Source organism: Cherax quadricarinatus, unplaced genomic scaffold, assembly GCF_038502225.1.
Source record: "Cherax quadricarinatus isolate ZL_2023a unplaced genomic scaffold, ASM3850222v1 Contig4967, whole genome shotgun sequence".
Classification (NCBI taxonomy): Eukaryota; Metazoa; Arthropoda; class Malacostraca; order Decapoda; family Parastacidae; genus Cherax; species Cherax quadricarinatus.
The window spans coordinates 6,306-21,956 of record NW_027199993.1 but is presented as its reverse complement, the minus strand read 5'-3'; the positions used below and the strand labels follow the sequence as shown (position 1 = coordinate 21,956).

At 42.9% G+C, this 15,651-nt stretch overlaps 1 protein-coding gene across 1 annotated transcript; it reads left to right on the top strand.

Annotated features, from left to right (window-relative positions):
* Positions 1 to 2,407: 2,407 nt before the first annotated feature.
* LOC138852205 (uncharacterized) lies at positions 2,408 to 6,017 on the top strand (the record flags this gene model as incomplete). Its single annotated transcript, XM_070081912.1, has 3 exons — positions 2,408 to 3,695; positions 4,061 to 4,333; positions 5,457 to 6,017. Coding segments are annotated over exons 1-3 (900 nt in total), but the record flags the coding sequence as incomplete, so codon positions are not given.
* Between the last annotated feature and the right edge of the window lie 9,634 nt (positions 6,018 to 15,651).

Sequence of the window (15,651 nt, the reverse complement as noted above, 5' to 3'; positions counted from 1 at the left end):
TACCAAGGGGGGAAAGGAGAGAGAGAGAGAGAAAGAGAGAGAGAGAGAGAGAGAGAGAGAGAGAGAGAGAGAGAGAGAGAGAGAGAGAGAGAGAGAGAGAGAGAGAGAGAGAGAGAGAGAGAGAGAGAGAGAGAGAGAGAGAGAGAGAGAGAGAGAGAGAGAGCGAATGTACACTTAGGGATACACTCCTCTCAGTGTATATACATTGAAAGATACACACACACACACACACACACACACACACACACACACACACACACACACACACACACACACACACACACACACACACACACACACACACACACACACACACACACACACACACACACACACACACACACACACACACAGTTCCACACAAGAGATTGGTGCAAAAACTGGAGGACCAAGCAGGGATAACAGGGAAGGCACTACAATGGATCAGGGAATACTTGTCAGGAAGACAGCAGCGAGTCATGGTACGTGGCGAGGTGTCAGAGTGGGCACCTGTGACCAGCGGGGTCCCACAGGGGTCAGTCCTAGGACCAGTGCTGTTTCTGGTATTTGTGAACGACATGACGGAAGGAATAGACTCTGAGGTGTCCCTGTTTGCAGATGACGTGAAGTTGATGAGAAGAATTCACTCGATCGAAGACCAGGCAGAACTACAAAGGGATCTGGACAGGCTGCAGACCTGGTCCAGCAATTGGCTCCTGGAGTTCAATCCCACCAAGTGCAAAGTCATGAAGATTGGGGAAGGGCAAAGAAGACCGCAGACGGAGTACAGTCTAGGGGGCCAGAGACTACAAACCTCACTCAAGGAAAAAGATCTTGGGGTGAGTATAACACCAGGCACATCTCCTGAAGCGCACATCACACCGTGTACGTTAGGCCCATATTGGAGTATGCGGCACCAGTTTGGAACCCACACCTAGTCAAGCACGTAAAGAAACTAAGAGAAAGTGCAAAGGTTTGCAACAAGACTAGTCCCAGGGCTAAGAGGTATGTCCTACGAGGAGAGGTTAAGAGAAATCAACCTGACGACACTGGAGGACAGGAGAGATAGGGGGGACATGATAACGACATACAAAATACTGAGAGGAATTGACAAGGTGGACAAAGACAGGATGTTCCAGAGATTGGACACAGTAACAAGGGGACACAGTTGGAATTTGAAGACGCAGATGAATCACAGGGATGTTAGGAAATATTTCTTCAGCCACAGAGTAGTCAGTAAGTGGAATAGTTTGGGAAGCGATGTAGTGGAGGCAGGATCCATACATAGCTTTAAGCAGAGGTATGATAAAGCTCACGGCTCAGGGAGAGTGACCTAGTAGCGATCAGTGAAGAGGCGGGGCCAGGAGCTCGGACTCAACCAACGCAACCTCAACTAGGTGAGTACAACTAGGTGAGTACACACACACACACACATTGTTATTATTATTATTATTATTATTATAATAATAATAATAATAACAATAATAATAATTATTATAATAATAATAATAATAATAATAATAATTATTATTATTATTATTATTATTATTATTATTATTATTATTATTATTATTATTATTATTATTATTATAATAATAACAATAATAATAATAATTACTATTATTATTATTATTATTATTATTATTATAATAATAATAATAATAATAATAATTATTAATATAATAATAATAATAGTAATAATATTAATAATAATAATAATAATATTATTATAATATTAGTATTATTATGATAATAATATTATAATAATAATAATAATTATTATTATTATAAGAATTATAATAATAATAATATTATAATGATAGTAATATTATTATATTAACAATAAAATTATTATTATTATAATAATAATAATAATAATAATAATAATAATAATAATAATTTTTCGAATAAGAATAATAACAATTAAAATAATACATTTAATAATAATTAATAATAATAATTACTATTATTATTATTAATTCTGTAATAAAAATGATAATAAAAATAATAATAATAATAATAATAATAATAATAATAATAATAATAATAATAATAATAATAATAATAGCCACGTACCGGCACGTACCTCCACGTACCGCTACGTACCGCCATGTACCGCCACGTATCGCTACGTACCACCTCATATCACCGCATACCGAAACGTACCGCCACATATGGCTACGTACCGCCACGTAGCCACAACCTATCCAGTCAATAACAGACATGACACGTCAACGCCCAGGAAAACGAAACAGGAAAATCTATTGAATATTGTTTCACTCCACACCTCCCTTACCTGCCCCCTCACCCCTCTCCCCCCTCCCCTTCCCTTCTTCCCCCTCTCACCTTCCCCCTCTGGCGTTCCCTCCTACCCCTCCCTCCCTCACTTCCTCTCATGATCTGGGCAGACAAGGAATCAGTGAGGATTTGGTGGTGGTGGTGATGTGGTGCTGGTGTTTACTGCTAGTGTGGTTGTGTGCTGCTAGTTTGTGGTGGTAGCTTGTGGTGGTAGCGTGTGGTGGTAGTGTGTGGTGGTAGTGTGTGGTTGTAGTGTGTTTTTGTAGTGTGTGGTGGTAGTGTGTGGTGGTAGTGTGTGGTGGTAGTGTGTGGTGGTAGTTTGTGGTGGTAGTGTGGTGGTAGTGTGTGGTGGTAGTTTGTGGTGGTTGTATGTGGTGGTAGTTTGTGGTGGTAGTGTGTGGTGGTAGTGTGTGATGGTAGTGTCTGGTGATAGTGTGTGGTAGTAGTGTGTGTGACGGTAGTGTCTGGTGGTAGTAGTGTGTGACGGTAGTGTCTGGTGGTAGTAGTGTGTGATGGTAGTGTCTGGTGGTAGTAGTGTGTGATGGTAGTGTCTGGTGGTAGTAGTGTGTGATGGTAGTGTCTGGTGGTAGTAGTGTGTGACGGTAGTGTCTGGTGGTAGTAGTGTGTGATGGTAGTGTCTGGTGGTAGTAGTGTGTGATGGTAGTGTCTGATGATAGTGTGTGGTAGTAGTGTGTGACGGTAGTGTTTGGTGGTAGTAGTGTGTGACGGTAGTGTCTGGTGGTAGTAGTGTGTGATGGTAGTGTCTGGTGGTAGTAGTGTGTGATGGTAGTGTCTGGTGGTAGTAGTGTGTGATGGTAGTGTCTGGTGGTAGTAGTGTGTGATGGTAGTGTCTGGTGGTAGTAGTGTGTGATGGTAATGTCTGGTGGTAGTAGTGTGTGATGGTAGTGTCTGGTGGTAGTAGTGTGTGATGGTAGTGTCTGGTGGTAGTAGTGTGTGATGGTAGTGTCTGGTGGTAGTGTCTGGTGGTAGTGTGTAGTGGCTGTGTGGCGGTACTGTTGCACTTTGTGATGGTGACTTCTGGTTTGCGGTTGATTTAACAGGGGTAGTGTGGTAGTCTGTGGTGGTGAATGGTGGTAATGTGGAACTTTGTGGTTAAATTAAGTGGTGAATAGTGGTATAGTAGTTTATAGTGGAACTGTGGTTAAGGGGTGACTTTTGTGGCTAAATTATGATAGAAGTGCCAGCATTGTGGTGGTTACGTGGAAGTTTGTGGTTGAATTATTGTACAGCGGAGGTAGTGTGACACTTTGTGGTTGAGCTGTGGCAAGAGTGTTAATAATGTGGTAATTTATAGTTGAACTGTGGTTGAGGGATGGTAATGTGGTAGTAATATGGCATTACCAAACAATAAGCCCCTTAAAAAAATAATATTAACCCTGGCTCTTTTCACCTTAATGGTACGTATATATATATATATATATATATATATATATATATATATACATATATATATATATATATATATATATATATATATATATATATATATATATATATATATATATATATATATATATATATATATATATATATATATATATATATATATATATATACTGAAAAATGTAATTTATATAGGTAATCTTAATACTTGAAAGAACGGCCTTGTGAAATTATTTGGGCACTAGTAAACATGATTCTTATTATTATTATTATTATTATTATTATTATTATTATTATTATTATTATTATTATTATTATTATTATTATTATTATTATTATTATATTGATGTAGGATCAAGAGCACTTTACCCCCTTACAGGTGACACTGCTGGTGGTGCAGGAGACAGGAGGGCCGACAGACGAGCAGTGGTCAGCTACAGACACGCAGACGCAGCTCCTGCAGCGTCTTTTGGGTCCCCTGGCGTACGACGATGCGGACCTGCTGCGTATCATACGCCGGATGTACCTGACGCCCCCCTCGCTACGCCCCTACGCCCTTATGAGGCACCAGACCCATACGCTGGCTTCAAGATACAATAGTTTCTACACTATTGATCCTTCCTACGTACCTCTTCAGAAACTGATACTTGAGGTACCTATTGCCAGGGAAAGTAGGTGCCTATAGGTGCAAATGGAAAATAGGTGCCAAGGAAAGCCTACAGGTAGCTGATTAGGAAGAACAGGTGTCAATTTTAACCTAAATGAGGAAAATTGTGTGTTTAAGAGTGTGTTCAGGACGAGACATGTGTCAGTATGTACCTATATAGGGAGAGGTTGTGCACGTGCACACACACACACACACACACACACACACACACACACACACACACACACACACACACACACACACACACACACACACACACACATACACACACACACACACATACACACACACACACACATACACACACACACACACACACACACACACACACACACACACACACACACACACACACACACACACACACATACACACACACACACACACACACACACACACACGCACACTTTTCAATATTTCACCACCTAAATGAACATTTTCGCATTTTCAAATTCCGTGTAACACTATCTAAACTTATGCACAGACACATACGCACATTCAAACATACCTTAGTGTACATACACACTCACCTCAGTGTACTGGTACACACTCACCTCAGTGTACTGGTACACACTCACCTCAGTGTACTGGTACACACTCACCTCAGTGTACTGATACATACTCACCTCAGTGTACTGGTACACACTCACCTCAGTGTACTGGTACACACTCACCTCAGTGTACTGATACATACTCACCTCAGTGTACTGGTACACACTCACCTCAATGTAATCATACACTCATATTATTTGTGCACGTGCATTAAAAACATGTACACATGCGCTCACTTCATGAACATTTGCCCTCACGTCATGTACAAATGTACACTAATGGACACACAATCATGATATGTGTTTGTTTGTGTGTACATAAAATGCACCTCTGAAGTGTACCTGTCTAATAACTGGGTTAATTAATCTTCCTGTCAGCTAATTATTAATAATGTTTTAGTGTCCTGACAATTTAAATTTCTGCTCTTTTCTCTCTGTTTCTACGTCTATATGTTCCTGTGTACTTGTACTTCTCTCTACGTCTACTTCTGTTTACATCGTCTTATGAAAAACAATATCGCTTCTGTCTGCTTATTTTTTATCTGTCTATAACTCAGGTATTCGCTGGGGTGACGGAGGGGTTCTTCGTAGAGGCCGGCGCTTTAGACGGGGAATTCTTGTCTAACACGCTGGAGCTGGAACTACGACAACGCTGGACAGGTCTTCTGGTAGAAGCTGACGGCGATATGTTCAGGCACCTTTTGCGTCGACACAGGAAGGCCTGGGCCTGTCATTGCTGCCTGGCCCCACGCCCTCACCCCCACAGGGCCATCTTCATGAAATACAGTGCCACAGGAGATCCAGATCTAGGACTTGGCATGTTCGCTAGAGGCCATGGTGTTCTGGCCTCTCACGAGGAGGTCTCCCCTGTTAAACTCGTAGGAGGGAAAGTGCAATACGCACTGCCACAATACGAATCTGTGCAGTGTTTGCCTCTGGCCTCTCTCCTTCTGGCTCTCAATATCTCCCGCGTCGATTTTGTATCCCTCGACGTCGAAGGGGCAGAAAAGGACATCCTTGAAGCCTTTCCCTGGGGAAGGATCGCTGTCGATGCCTGGTTAGTAGAGCACATCACAGGAGATGTCGATTCTGGCCCCCCTCGAAGCCACAGGAACGACATATATATATATATATATATATATATATATATATATATATATATATATATATATATATATATAAACACTGATCTCTGGCTGAAGGAGACTCGAACCTACGAACCTTAGGACAAGGTACGCAGTGCTTTACCAATCTACCCACACTGGACCAATACCTTGGCGTGTAGCATGCGCTACACGTTTGATCCAAGGCAGCCAGCTTTCAGGGAGAAGGCTTACAGCTTTTCATCTCATCCCCTGCATGCATCAGCCTTACTAGAGATTTGAACAATGCAAGGAATTCGCGAGAGCATGCGAAATATACACAAACACTGATCTCTGGCTGAAGGAGACTCGAACCTACGAACCTTAGGACAAGGTACGCAGTGCTTTACCAATCTACCCACACTGGACCAATACCTTGGCGTGTAGCATGCGCTACACGTTTTCCAAGGCAGCCAGCTTTCAGGGAGAAGGCTTACAGCTTTTCATCTCATCCCCTGCAGCCAGCTTTGGATCAAAACGTGTCAGGAGATTGGTAAAGCACTGCGTACCTTGTCCTAAGGTTCGTAGGTTCGAGTCTCCTTCAGCAGAGATCAGTGTTTGTGTATATTTCGCATGCTCTCGCGAATTCCTTGCATTGTTCAAATCTCTAGTAAGGCTGATGCATGCAGGGGATGAGATGAAAAGCTGTAAGCCTTCTCCCTGAAAGCTGGCTGCCTTGGATCAAACGTGTAGCGCATGCTACACGCCAAGGTATTGGTCCAGTGTGGGTAGATTGGTAAAGCACTGCGTACCTTGTCCTAAGGTTCGTAGGTTCGAGTCTCCTTCAGCCAGAGATCAGTGTTTGTGTATATTTCGCATGCTCTCGCGAATTCCTTGCATTGTTCAAATCTCTAGTAAGGCTGATGCATGCAGGGGATGAGATGAAAAGCTGTAAGCCTTCTCCCTGAAAGCTGGCTGCCTTGGATCAAACGTGTAGCGCATGCTACACGCCAAGGTATTGGTCCAGTGTGGGTAGATTGGTAAAGCACTGCGTACCTTGTCCTAAGGTTCGTAGGTTCGAGTCTCCTTCAGCCAGAGATCAGTGTTTGTGTATATTTCGCATGCTCTCGCGAATTCCTTGCATTGTTCAAATCTCTAGTAAGGCTGATGCATGCAGGGGATGAGATGAAAAGCTGTAAGCCTTCTCCCTGAAAGCTGGCTGCCTTGGATCAAACGTGTAGCGCATGCTACACGCCAAGGTATTGGTCCAGTGTGGGTAGATTGGTAAAGCACTGCGTACCTTGTCCTAAGGTTCGTAGGTTCGAGTCTCCTTCAGCCAGAGATCAGTGTTTGTGTATATTTCGCATGCTCTCGCGAATTCCTTGCATTGTTCAAATCTCTAGTAAGGCTGATGCATGCAGGGGATGAGATGAAAAGCTGTAAGCCTTCTCCCTGAAAGCTGGCTGCCTTGGATCAAACGTGTAGCGCATGCTGCACGCCAAGGTATTGGTCCAGTGTGGGTAGATTGGTAAAGCACTGCGTACCTTGTCCTAAGGTTCGTAGGTTCGAGTCTCCTTCAGCCAGAGATCAGTGTTTGTGTATATTTCGCATGCTCTCGCGAATTCCTTGCATTGTTCAAATCTCTAGTAAGGCTGATGCATGCAGGGGATGAGATGAAAAGCTGTAAGCCTTCTTCCTGAAAGCTGGCTGCCTTGGATCAAAACGTGTAGCGCATGCTGCACGCCAAGGTATTGGTCCAGTGTGGATAGATTGGTAAAGCACTGCGTACCTTGTCCTAAGGTTCGTAGGTTCGAGTCTCCTTCAGCCAGAGATCAGTGTTTATATATATATATATATATAATGATCAAAAGAGAAATTCATTATTCATTTTTATAAGCTGCTTATTCTTCATGACCATACATTTTTTTTTTTTGGGGGGGGGATTTAGATTTTTTTTATTTAGCCAAAAAAAGAGGCAAAACTAATCACTTCTGGTTCATTATTAATTGATAAGTTTTAAATGAACTCACGTTTATTCTGACGATGGTTGGTAATTATAGTGAGGATCAAAGGTGAGTGGAAATGAGATTAATTCTCATTCTCTTTCTGATTCATATTTCTCACTCATTCCCTCCCTCTCTCTCTCTCTCTCTCTCTCTCTCTCTCTCTCTCTCTCTCTCTCTCTCTCTCTCTCTCTCTCTCTCTCTCTCTCTCTCTCTCTATCTATCTATCTATCTATCTATCTATCTATCTATCTCTCTTCAGATAAGGGGAGGGGGAGGGGGAGTCCCTCCATATACTCTCCCCTCCACTTCTTCTCTCTCCTCCTCCTCCCTACCAAGTTCTCCTCCCCAGCAGTTTTCCATTCTTAGCAATCTCCCCTCCCTAGCAACCTCTCCTCCCCAGCAACCTCTTCTCCCCAGCAACCTCCTCTCCTCAGCTGCCTCCCCTCCCCAGCAACCTCCCCTCCCCAGCAACCTCCTCTCCCCAGCTGCCTCTCCTCCCCTCCCCCCTAGGAACAACATATCTCCCGATACACATCCCAGAATTAGCTAATTTTACTCCAATAGGATGTGCTAAAAGCAAAGGGGGTTTTACACCATACGAACGAGACGTAACCGGGTTTGATCCGAGAAACGCGAGCGTATCAATAAGTTGCCTTGGATCAAGAGCCCCTTACAGACATCTAGGCTCTCCTATCTCCCTTCATTAGAGGATTAAACGAGAAAAAACCGCAAATAACTCACCAGTCAATGAAAAACCCAGCAATTATCTTGTTTATGTTTCAGCCTATCTACTGCAGGAGGCTCATTAAGGCTGCAATGCTCCTGCATATAATCAAGAAAAGTATATTCCTATAACCTGGGATATGTGTATATACACAGAGATATATACCTCTCAGTATATATATATATATATATATATATATATATATATATATATATATATATATATATATATATATATATATATATATATATATATATATATATATATATACATATATATATATATATATATATATATATATATATATATATATATATATATATATATATAGTATACATATGTGTGTGTGTGTGTGTGTGTGTGTGTGTGTGTGTGTGTGTGTGTGTGTGTGTGTGTGTGTGTCTGTAAACATAAAAACCTTCGAGTTTTATTTCCTGTTTCCACTGTGGTATTTTTTTTTCACATTTGCAACCACTCGTTTGATTGATTTCTTCCATACATTGAGACACACTCACCTCTCAGGGCACTTCAGCTTCAAAGTTCACCACTTACCTACGAGACCCCACCTCCCCCACCTCACCAGCAGTGCCACACCTCGCAGTCACTTCCCCTGGGGAACCAGATGGCACTGTCTTGGTCCAGGAAGATAATGGAAGCTCCCTTTGGGGTTAACTCTAGGTAGTTAACTAGGATGGTCTGGTGATAGTGATGGCAGAGGCAGTAATTAAACTGAAAATGGAATGAATAGGAGAGAGAGAGGTAAGGAGAGGGGGAGAGTAGAAGAGAAGATGAGGGGTGGTGAGAGTGGGGTGGATGAGGGGAGGGTATAGTAAAGAGGGAGGGAAGTACGTAAATAAGTAAACGAGTTTATTCAGTTACAGGTAAACAGAAATAGTGACATAAATTAACATACGTAATAACATATATGTAAATTACCAGCAGTGTGGTCCTTGTAATATCGTATTTAGACCTTGAAAATTGGCATAGGAAGAAAGGAAAGAGGGAACAGAGGTGTTGATATTGGAAGGAGAGTGGCAAAAAGAGGGGAAAAAGCCGTTGAGGGAGACAAGAGAGGAGGAAAGAGAGTGCTGAGAGAGCCAGTGCCACAGAGAAGAGATGTAGTTATTGGTACTGTGAGAAGGAAGGTGCCAGTGGCTTGACACTAACATATGGTAGTTTGGTGCCAGAACTACCATACGTTAGTGTCATATCTGGCACCCAAAACTCCCATATGTCAGGTTTGGCACCCAAAACTTACACATACTGTGGTCCTAGACCTGTCAGTGTAAGGTCTGGCACTGAAAATTTTCGACTGAGTTTTGGTCTGCTTTGAATCATTATTAAGTCAAGACTATTGTGGGTTATTTATTTGTTGTTCCATCCATGGTAGTGTGACTCTTTACTGATACTATTTTCTCATCCATTCTGCATCAAAAACTAGCCACCCAACTATCCTAATCAATACTCTCTCTCTCTCTCTCTCTCACACACACACACACACACACACACACACACACACACACACACACACACACACACACACACACACACACACACACACACACAAACACACACACATGTAAAGGAGTCACCGTGGACTAGCAGCTTCGTCTAAAACACCAAGGAACGCAGGATGGGAGAGTCCAATGGTGAGAGTCAGAGGAAAATGGGTGAGGCAGATCCCAGAGTCAACGATCACAGCACTCCCTTGTTAACTACTGCTCCCACCCCTGACTACTAACTACTACTCACTCCCAACTAGTCTCCCCAGTGCTCTTCCCACACCACTCCCCGCCTCCTCACTAACGAGCAAGGTTTCTTTTCATCATTCTCCCCACCTATCTTCCCCACGACCATTACGACCCTGACGGTGACGCTGATAACGACTGCGAGTGCGCTTCGTTTTCCTCTATAGCGTTCACAGAAACTTGATTCTTCATTATCACTATAATAAAAAAAAAAATTTAATTGTCTTTGCATTGTTTTGGAACGTCATAATGCCCGTCTTGTGGTATAATAGCTGACGTCTTCCATCGTTCTTCTCTTCTCATTCATCAGTTTGTCAGTTTTCTAAACCATTTATTCGGAATAGTGGCTGTCTCCTGGCCATCCACAACTTAAGGCCAAGTGTGAAATATTTACGAGACTTTTACATGACAATAAGACTGAATTTTTCATTTTGCAGGCTAGGAGCTGTTGTCCAACCTCAGCTCAATTCAAAATCATGTTTTATCTATGGTATACTACCACCCTCCAGGATGCCACCCACACCAGTCGACTAACACCCAGGTAACTACTTACTGCTAGGTGAACAGTGACACCAGATGTAAGGAAACACGTCCAACGTTTCCACCTGTGTCGGGGATGGAACCAGGCCGGGCCGAGACCAGAAATGTAAGTTTATTCAGGTACAGGTACACATAAATACAGCAGCATATATGTAGATTTTCTAGGATAACCCAAGAAAGTCAGAGTGACTTATTTCCACTGCGATATACTTTATCTTACAGTCAAAGATGGGACGAGTTAGTGCAGGGAGGTGGTGCATACTCACGGTCAGAGTAAGCTGCCTCGTAATTACAGCACCTGCATGACACTACTGAAGTCTCCCAGCTCAGGCTGACACTACTGAAGTCTCCCAGCTCAGGCTGACACTACTGAAGTCTCCCAGCTCAGGCTGACACTACTGAAGTCTCCCAGCTCAGGCTGACACTACTGAAGTCTCCCAGCTCAGGCTGACACTACTGAAGTCTCCCAGCTCAGGCTGACACTACTGAAGTCTCCCAGCTCAGGCTGACACTACTGAAGTCTCCCAGCTCAGGCTGACACTACTGAAGTCTCCCAGCTCAGGCTGACACTACTGAAGTCTCCCAGCTCAGGCTGACACTACTGAAGTCTCCCAGCTCAGGCTGACACTACTGAAGTCTCCCAGCTCAGGCTGACACTACTGAAGTCTCCCAGCTCAGGCTGACACTACTGAAGTCTCCCAGCTCAGGCTGACACTACTGAAGTCTCCCAGCTCAGGCTGACACTACTGAAGTCTCCCAGCTCAGGCTGACACTACTGAAGTCTCCCAGCTCAGGCTGACACTACTGAAGTCTCCCAGCTCAGGCTGACACTACTGAAGTCTCCCAGCTCAGGCTGACACTACTGAAGTCTCCCAGCTCAGGCTGACACTACTGAAGTCTCCCAGCTCAGGCTGACACTACTGAAGTCTCCCAGCTCAGGCTGACACTACTGAAGTCTCCCAGCTCAGGCTGACACTACTGAAGTCTCCCAGCTCAGGCTGACACTACTGAAGTCTCCCAGCTCAGGCTGACACTACTGAAGTCTCCCAGCTCAGGCTGACACTACTGAAGTCTCCCAGCTCAGGCTGACACTACTGAAGTCTCCCAGCTCAGGCTGACACTACTGAAGTCTCCCAGCTCAGGCTGACACTACTGAAGTCTCCCAGCTCAGGCTGACACTACTGAAGTCTCCCAGCTCAGGCTGACACTACTGAAGTCTCCCAGCTCAGGCTGACACTACTGAAGTCTCCCAGCTCAGGCTGACACTACTGAAGTCTCCCAGCTCAGGCTGACACTACTGAAGTCTCCCAGCTCAGGCTGACACTACTGAAGTCTCCCAGCTCAGGCTGACACTACTGAAGTCTCCCAGCTCAGGCTGACACTACTGAAGTCTCCCAGCTCAGGCTGACACTACTGAAGTCTCCCAGCTCAGGCTGACACTACTGAAGTCTCCCAGCTCAGGCTGACACTACTGAAGTCTCCCAGCTCAGGCTGACACTACTGAAGTCTCCCAGCTCAGGCTGACACTACTGAAGTCTCCCAGCTCAGGCTGACACTACTGAAGTCTCCCAGCTCAGGCTGACACTACTGAAGTCTCCCAGCTCAGGCTGACACTACTGAAGTCTCCCAGCTCAGGCTGACACTACTGAAGTCTCCCAGCTCAGGCTGACACTACTGAAGTCTCCCAGCTCAGGCTGACACTACTGAAGTCTCCCAGCTCAGGCTGACACTACTGAAGTCTCCCAGCTCAGGCTGACACTACTGAAGTCTCCCAGCTCAGGCTGACACTACTGAAGTCTCCCAGCTCAGGCTGACACTACTGAAGTCTCCCAGCTCAGGAAGTCTGACACTACTGAAGTCTCCCAGCTCAGGCTGACACTACTGAAGTCTCAGGCTGACAGCTCAGGGCTGACACATAACACTACTGAAGTCTGCTCAGGGTGACTCCCATCCTGTGTGATGGAATATGACAGTGAAACACAGTTAGCTTTTGTTCTCACTGTGTAACTATCATATAGAATAGTGTAGCAACACACTGCTGGTGTTCCCACTGTGTAACTATCATATAGAATAGTGTAGCAGCACACTGCTGGTGTTCCCACTGTGTAACTATCATATAGAATAGTGTAGCAACACACTGCTGGTGTTCCCACTGTGTAACTATCATATAGAATAGTGTAGCAACACACTGCAACTGTGTAACTATCATATAGAATAGCATAGCACACTGCTGGTGTTCCCACTGTGTAACTATCATATAGAATAGTGTAGCAACACACTGCTGGTGTTCCCACTGTGTAACTATCATATAGAATAGTGTAGCAACACACTGCTGGTGTTCCCACTGTGTAACTATCATATAGAATAGTGTAGCAACACACTGCTGGTGTTCCCACTGTGTAACTATCATATAGAATAGTGTAGCAACACACTGCTGGTGTTCCCACTGTGTAACTATCATATAGAATAGTGTAGCAACACACTGCTGGTGTTCCCACTGTGTAACTATCATATAGAATAGTGTAGCAACACACTGCTGGTGTTCCCACTGTGTAACTATCATATAGAATAGTGTAGCAACACACTGCTGGTGTTCCCACTGTGTAACTATCATATAGAATAGTGTAGCAACACACTGCTGGTGTTCCCACTGTGTAACTATCATATAGAATAGTGTAGCAACACACTGCTGGTGTTCCCACTGTGTAACTATCATATAGAATAGTGTAGCAACACACTGCTGGTGTTCCCACTGTGTAACTATCATATAGAATAGTGTAGCAACACACTGCTGGTGTTCCCACTGTGTAACTATCATATAGAATAGTGTAGCAACACACTGCTGGTGTTCCCACTGTGTAACTATCATATAGAATAGTGTAGCAACACACTGCTGGTGTTCCCACTGTGTAACTATCATATAGAATAGTGTAGCAACACACTGCTGGTGTTCCCACTGTGTAACTATCATATAGAATAGTGTAGCAACACACTGCTGGTGTTCCCACTGTGTAACTATCATATAGAATAGTGTAGCAACACACTGCTGGTGTTCCCACTGTGTAACTATCATATAGAATAGTGTAGCAACACACTGCTGGTGTTCCCACTGTGTAACTATCATATAGAATAGTGTAGCAACACACTGCTGGTGTTCCCACTGTGTAACTATCATATAGAATAGTGTAGCAACACACTGCTGGTGTTCCCACTGTGTAACTATCATACAGAACAGTGTAGCAACACACTGCTGGTGTTCCCACTGTGCAGCAACACACTACTGGTGTATACAACTTTATTAAAGAGGGAAAAGGCTATCAGTTTCGTCAACACAAAAAGAACACAACACAAAGGGAGCAAAAAAAGTCTTTTAATTGCACGACGTGACGTGCAAAATAAGACTTTAATAAGTCTTTATGAGGGGAAAAAAAGTCCATCCTTGTTCCGTGTATTTCCCTTTATTTGTTTGTGAAATACACGGAAATACACGGATACACGGAAATACATGGAAATACACGGAAATACATCAAAATACACGGAAATATATGGAAATACACGAAAATGCATCGAAATATACGAAAACACACGGAAATAGACGGAAATAGACGGAAATACATGGAAATACACTGGCATCGCTGCAACCCCCCCCCCCTTGAGGGGAGGTGCAGCCATGCCAGTGAGGTAGTTTTTGATCCAGGGAAGTAGAGCTGACCTTCCCTGGAGTGAACTTGAACTGCTTTTCATTTCCCCATGGTCAGTATGACTGTTACGGGTTTAGCGCTTCCGTCGATTATAATAATAATAATTGTAATGATAATAATAATAATAATAATAATAATAATAAGAAGAAGAAGAAGAAGAAGAAGAAGAAGAAGAAGAAGAAGAATAAGAAGAAGAAGAAGAAGAAGAAGAAGAAGAAGAAGAAGAAGAAGAAGAAGAAGAAGAAGAAGAAGAAGAAGAAGAAGAAGAAGAAGAAGAAGAAGAAGAAGAAGAAGAAGAAGAAGAAGACGAAGAAGAAGAAGAACAACAACAACAACAACAAACACGAACAAGAAGAAGAAAAATGGAAGAAGAAGAAGAAGAAGAAAAAAATAGCAACTTTCCTTGCATTTCTGCCTCTCTCTCTCTCTCTCTCTCTGTCTCTCTCTCTCTCTCTCAGTCCGTCTACTTGACCTTCTTCTTTCATTAATTCAACCTCCATTACAACTCACAAAAGCAATTATAGCAATCAATGGCCTGAGGTTAATTAATTTTTCCGCCCACTTTCATTCCACTTATAGTGGCTCAGTAATTAACACGAATATTAATGTGTCAGCCACTTAGTAAACTCTTATCTTTCTCTTTTGTTCATTAATAAAGAATAACAACCTGTTATATACTTGTTAAAAAAAAATATACATATATATATATATATATATATATATATATATATATATATATATATATATATATATATATATATATATATATATATATATGTTAGGTAAGGGTTGTCAGGAAACAGGATAAGTAGTTTCCTGACGCGGGTCTTAGTCATATGATGACCTGCAGTTGGAGATTTTGGTCATCTGACCGAGGCCTTCCGCTGGCTTACCCCTCCATTCCTTTAAATATTATGGGTATGATTACAACCATCTTATTAATTATTAACC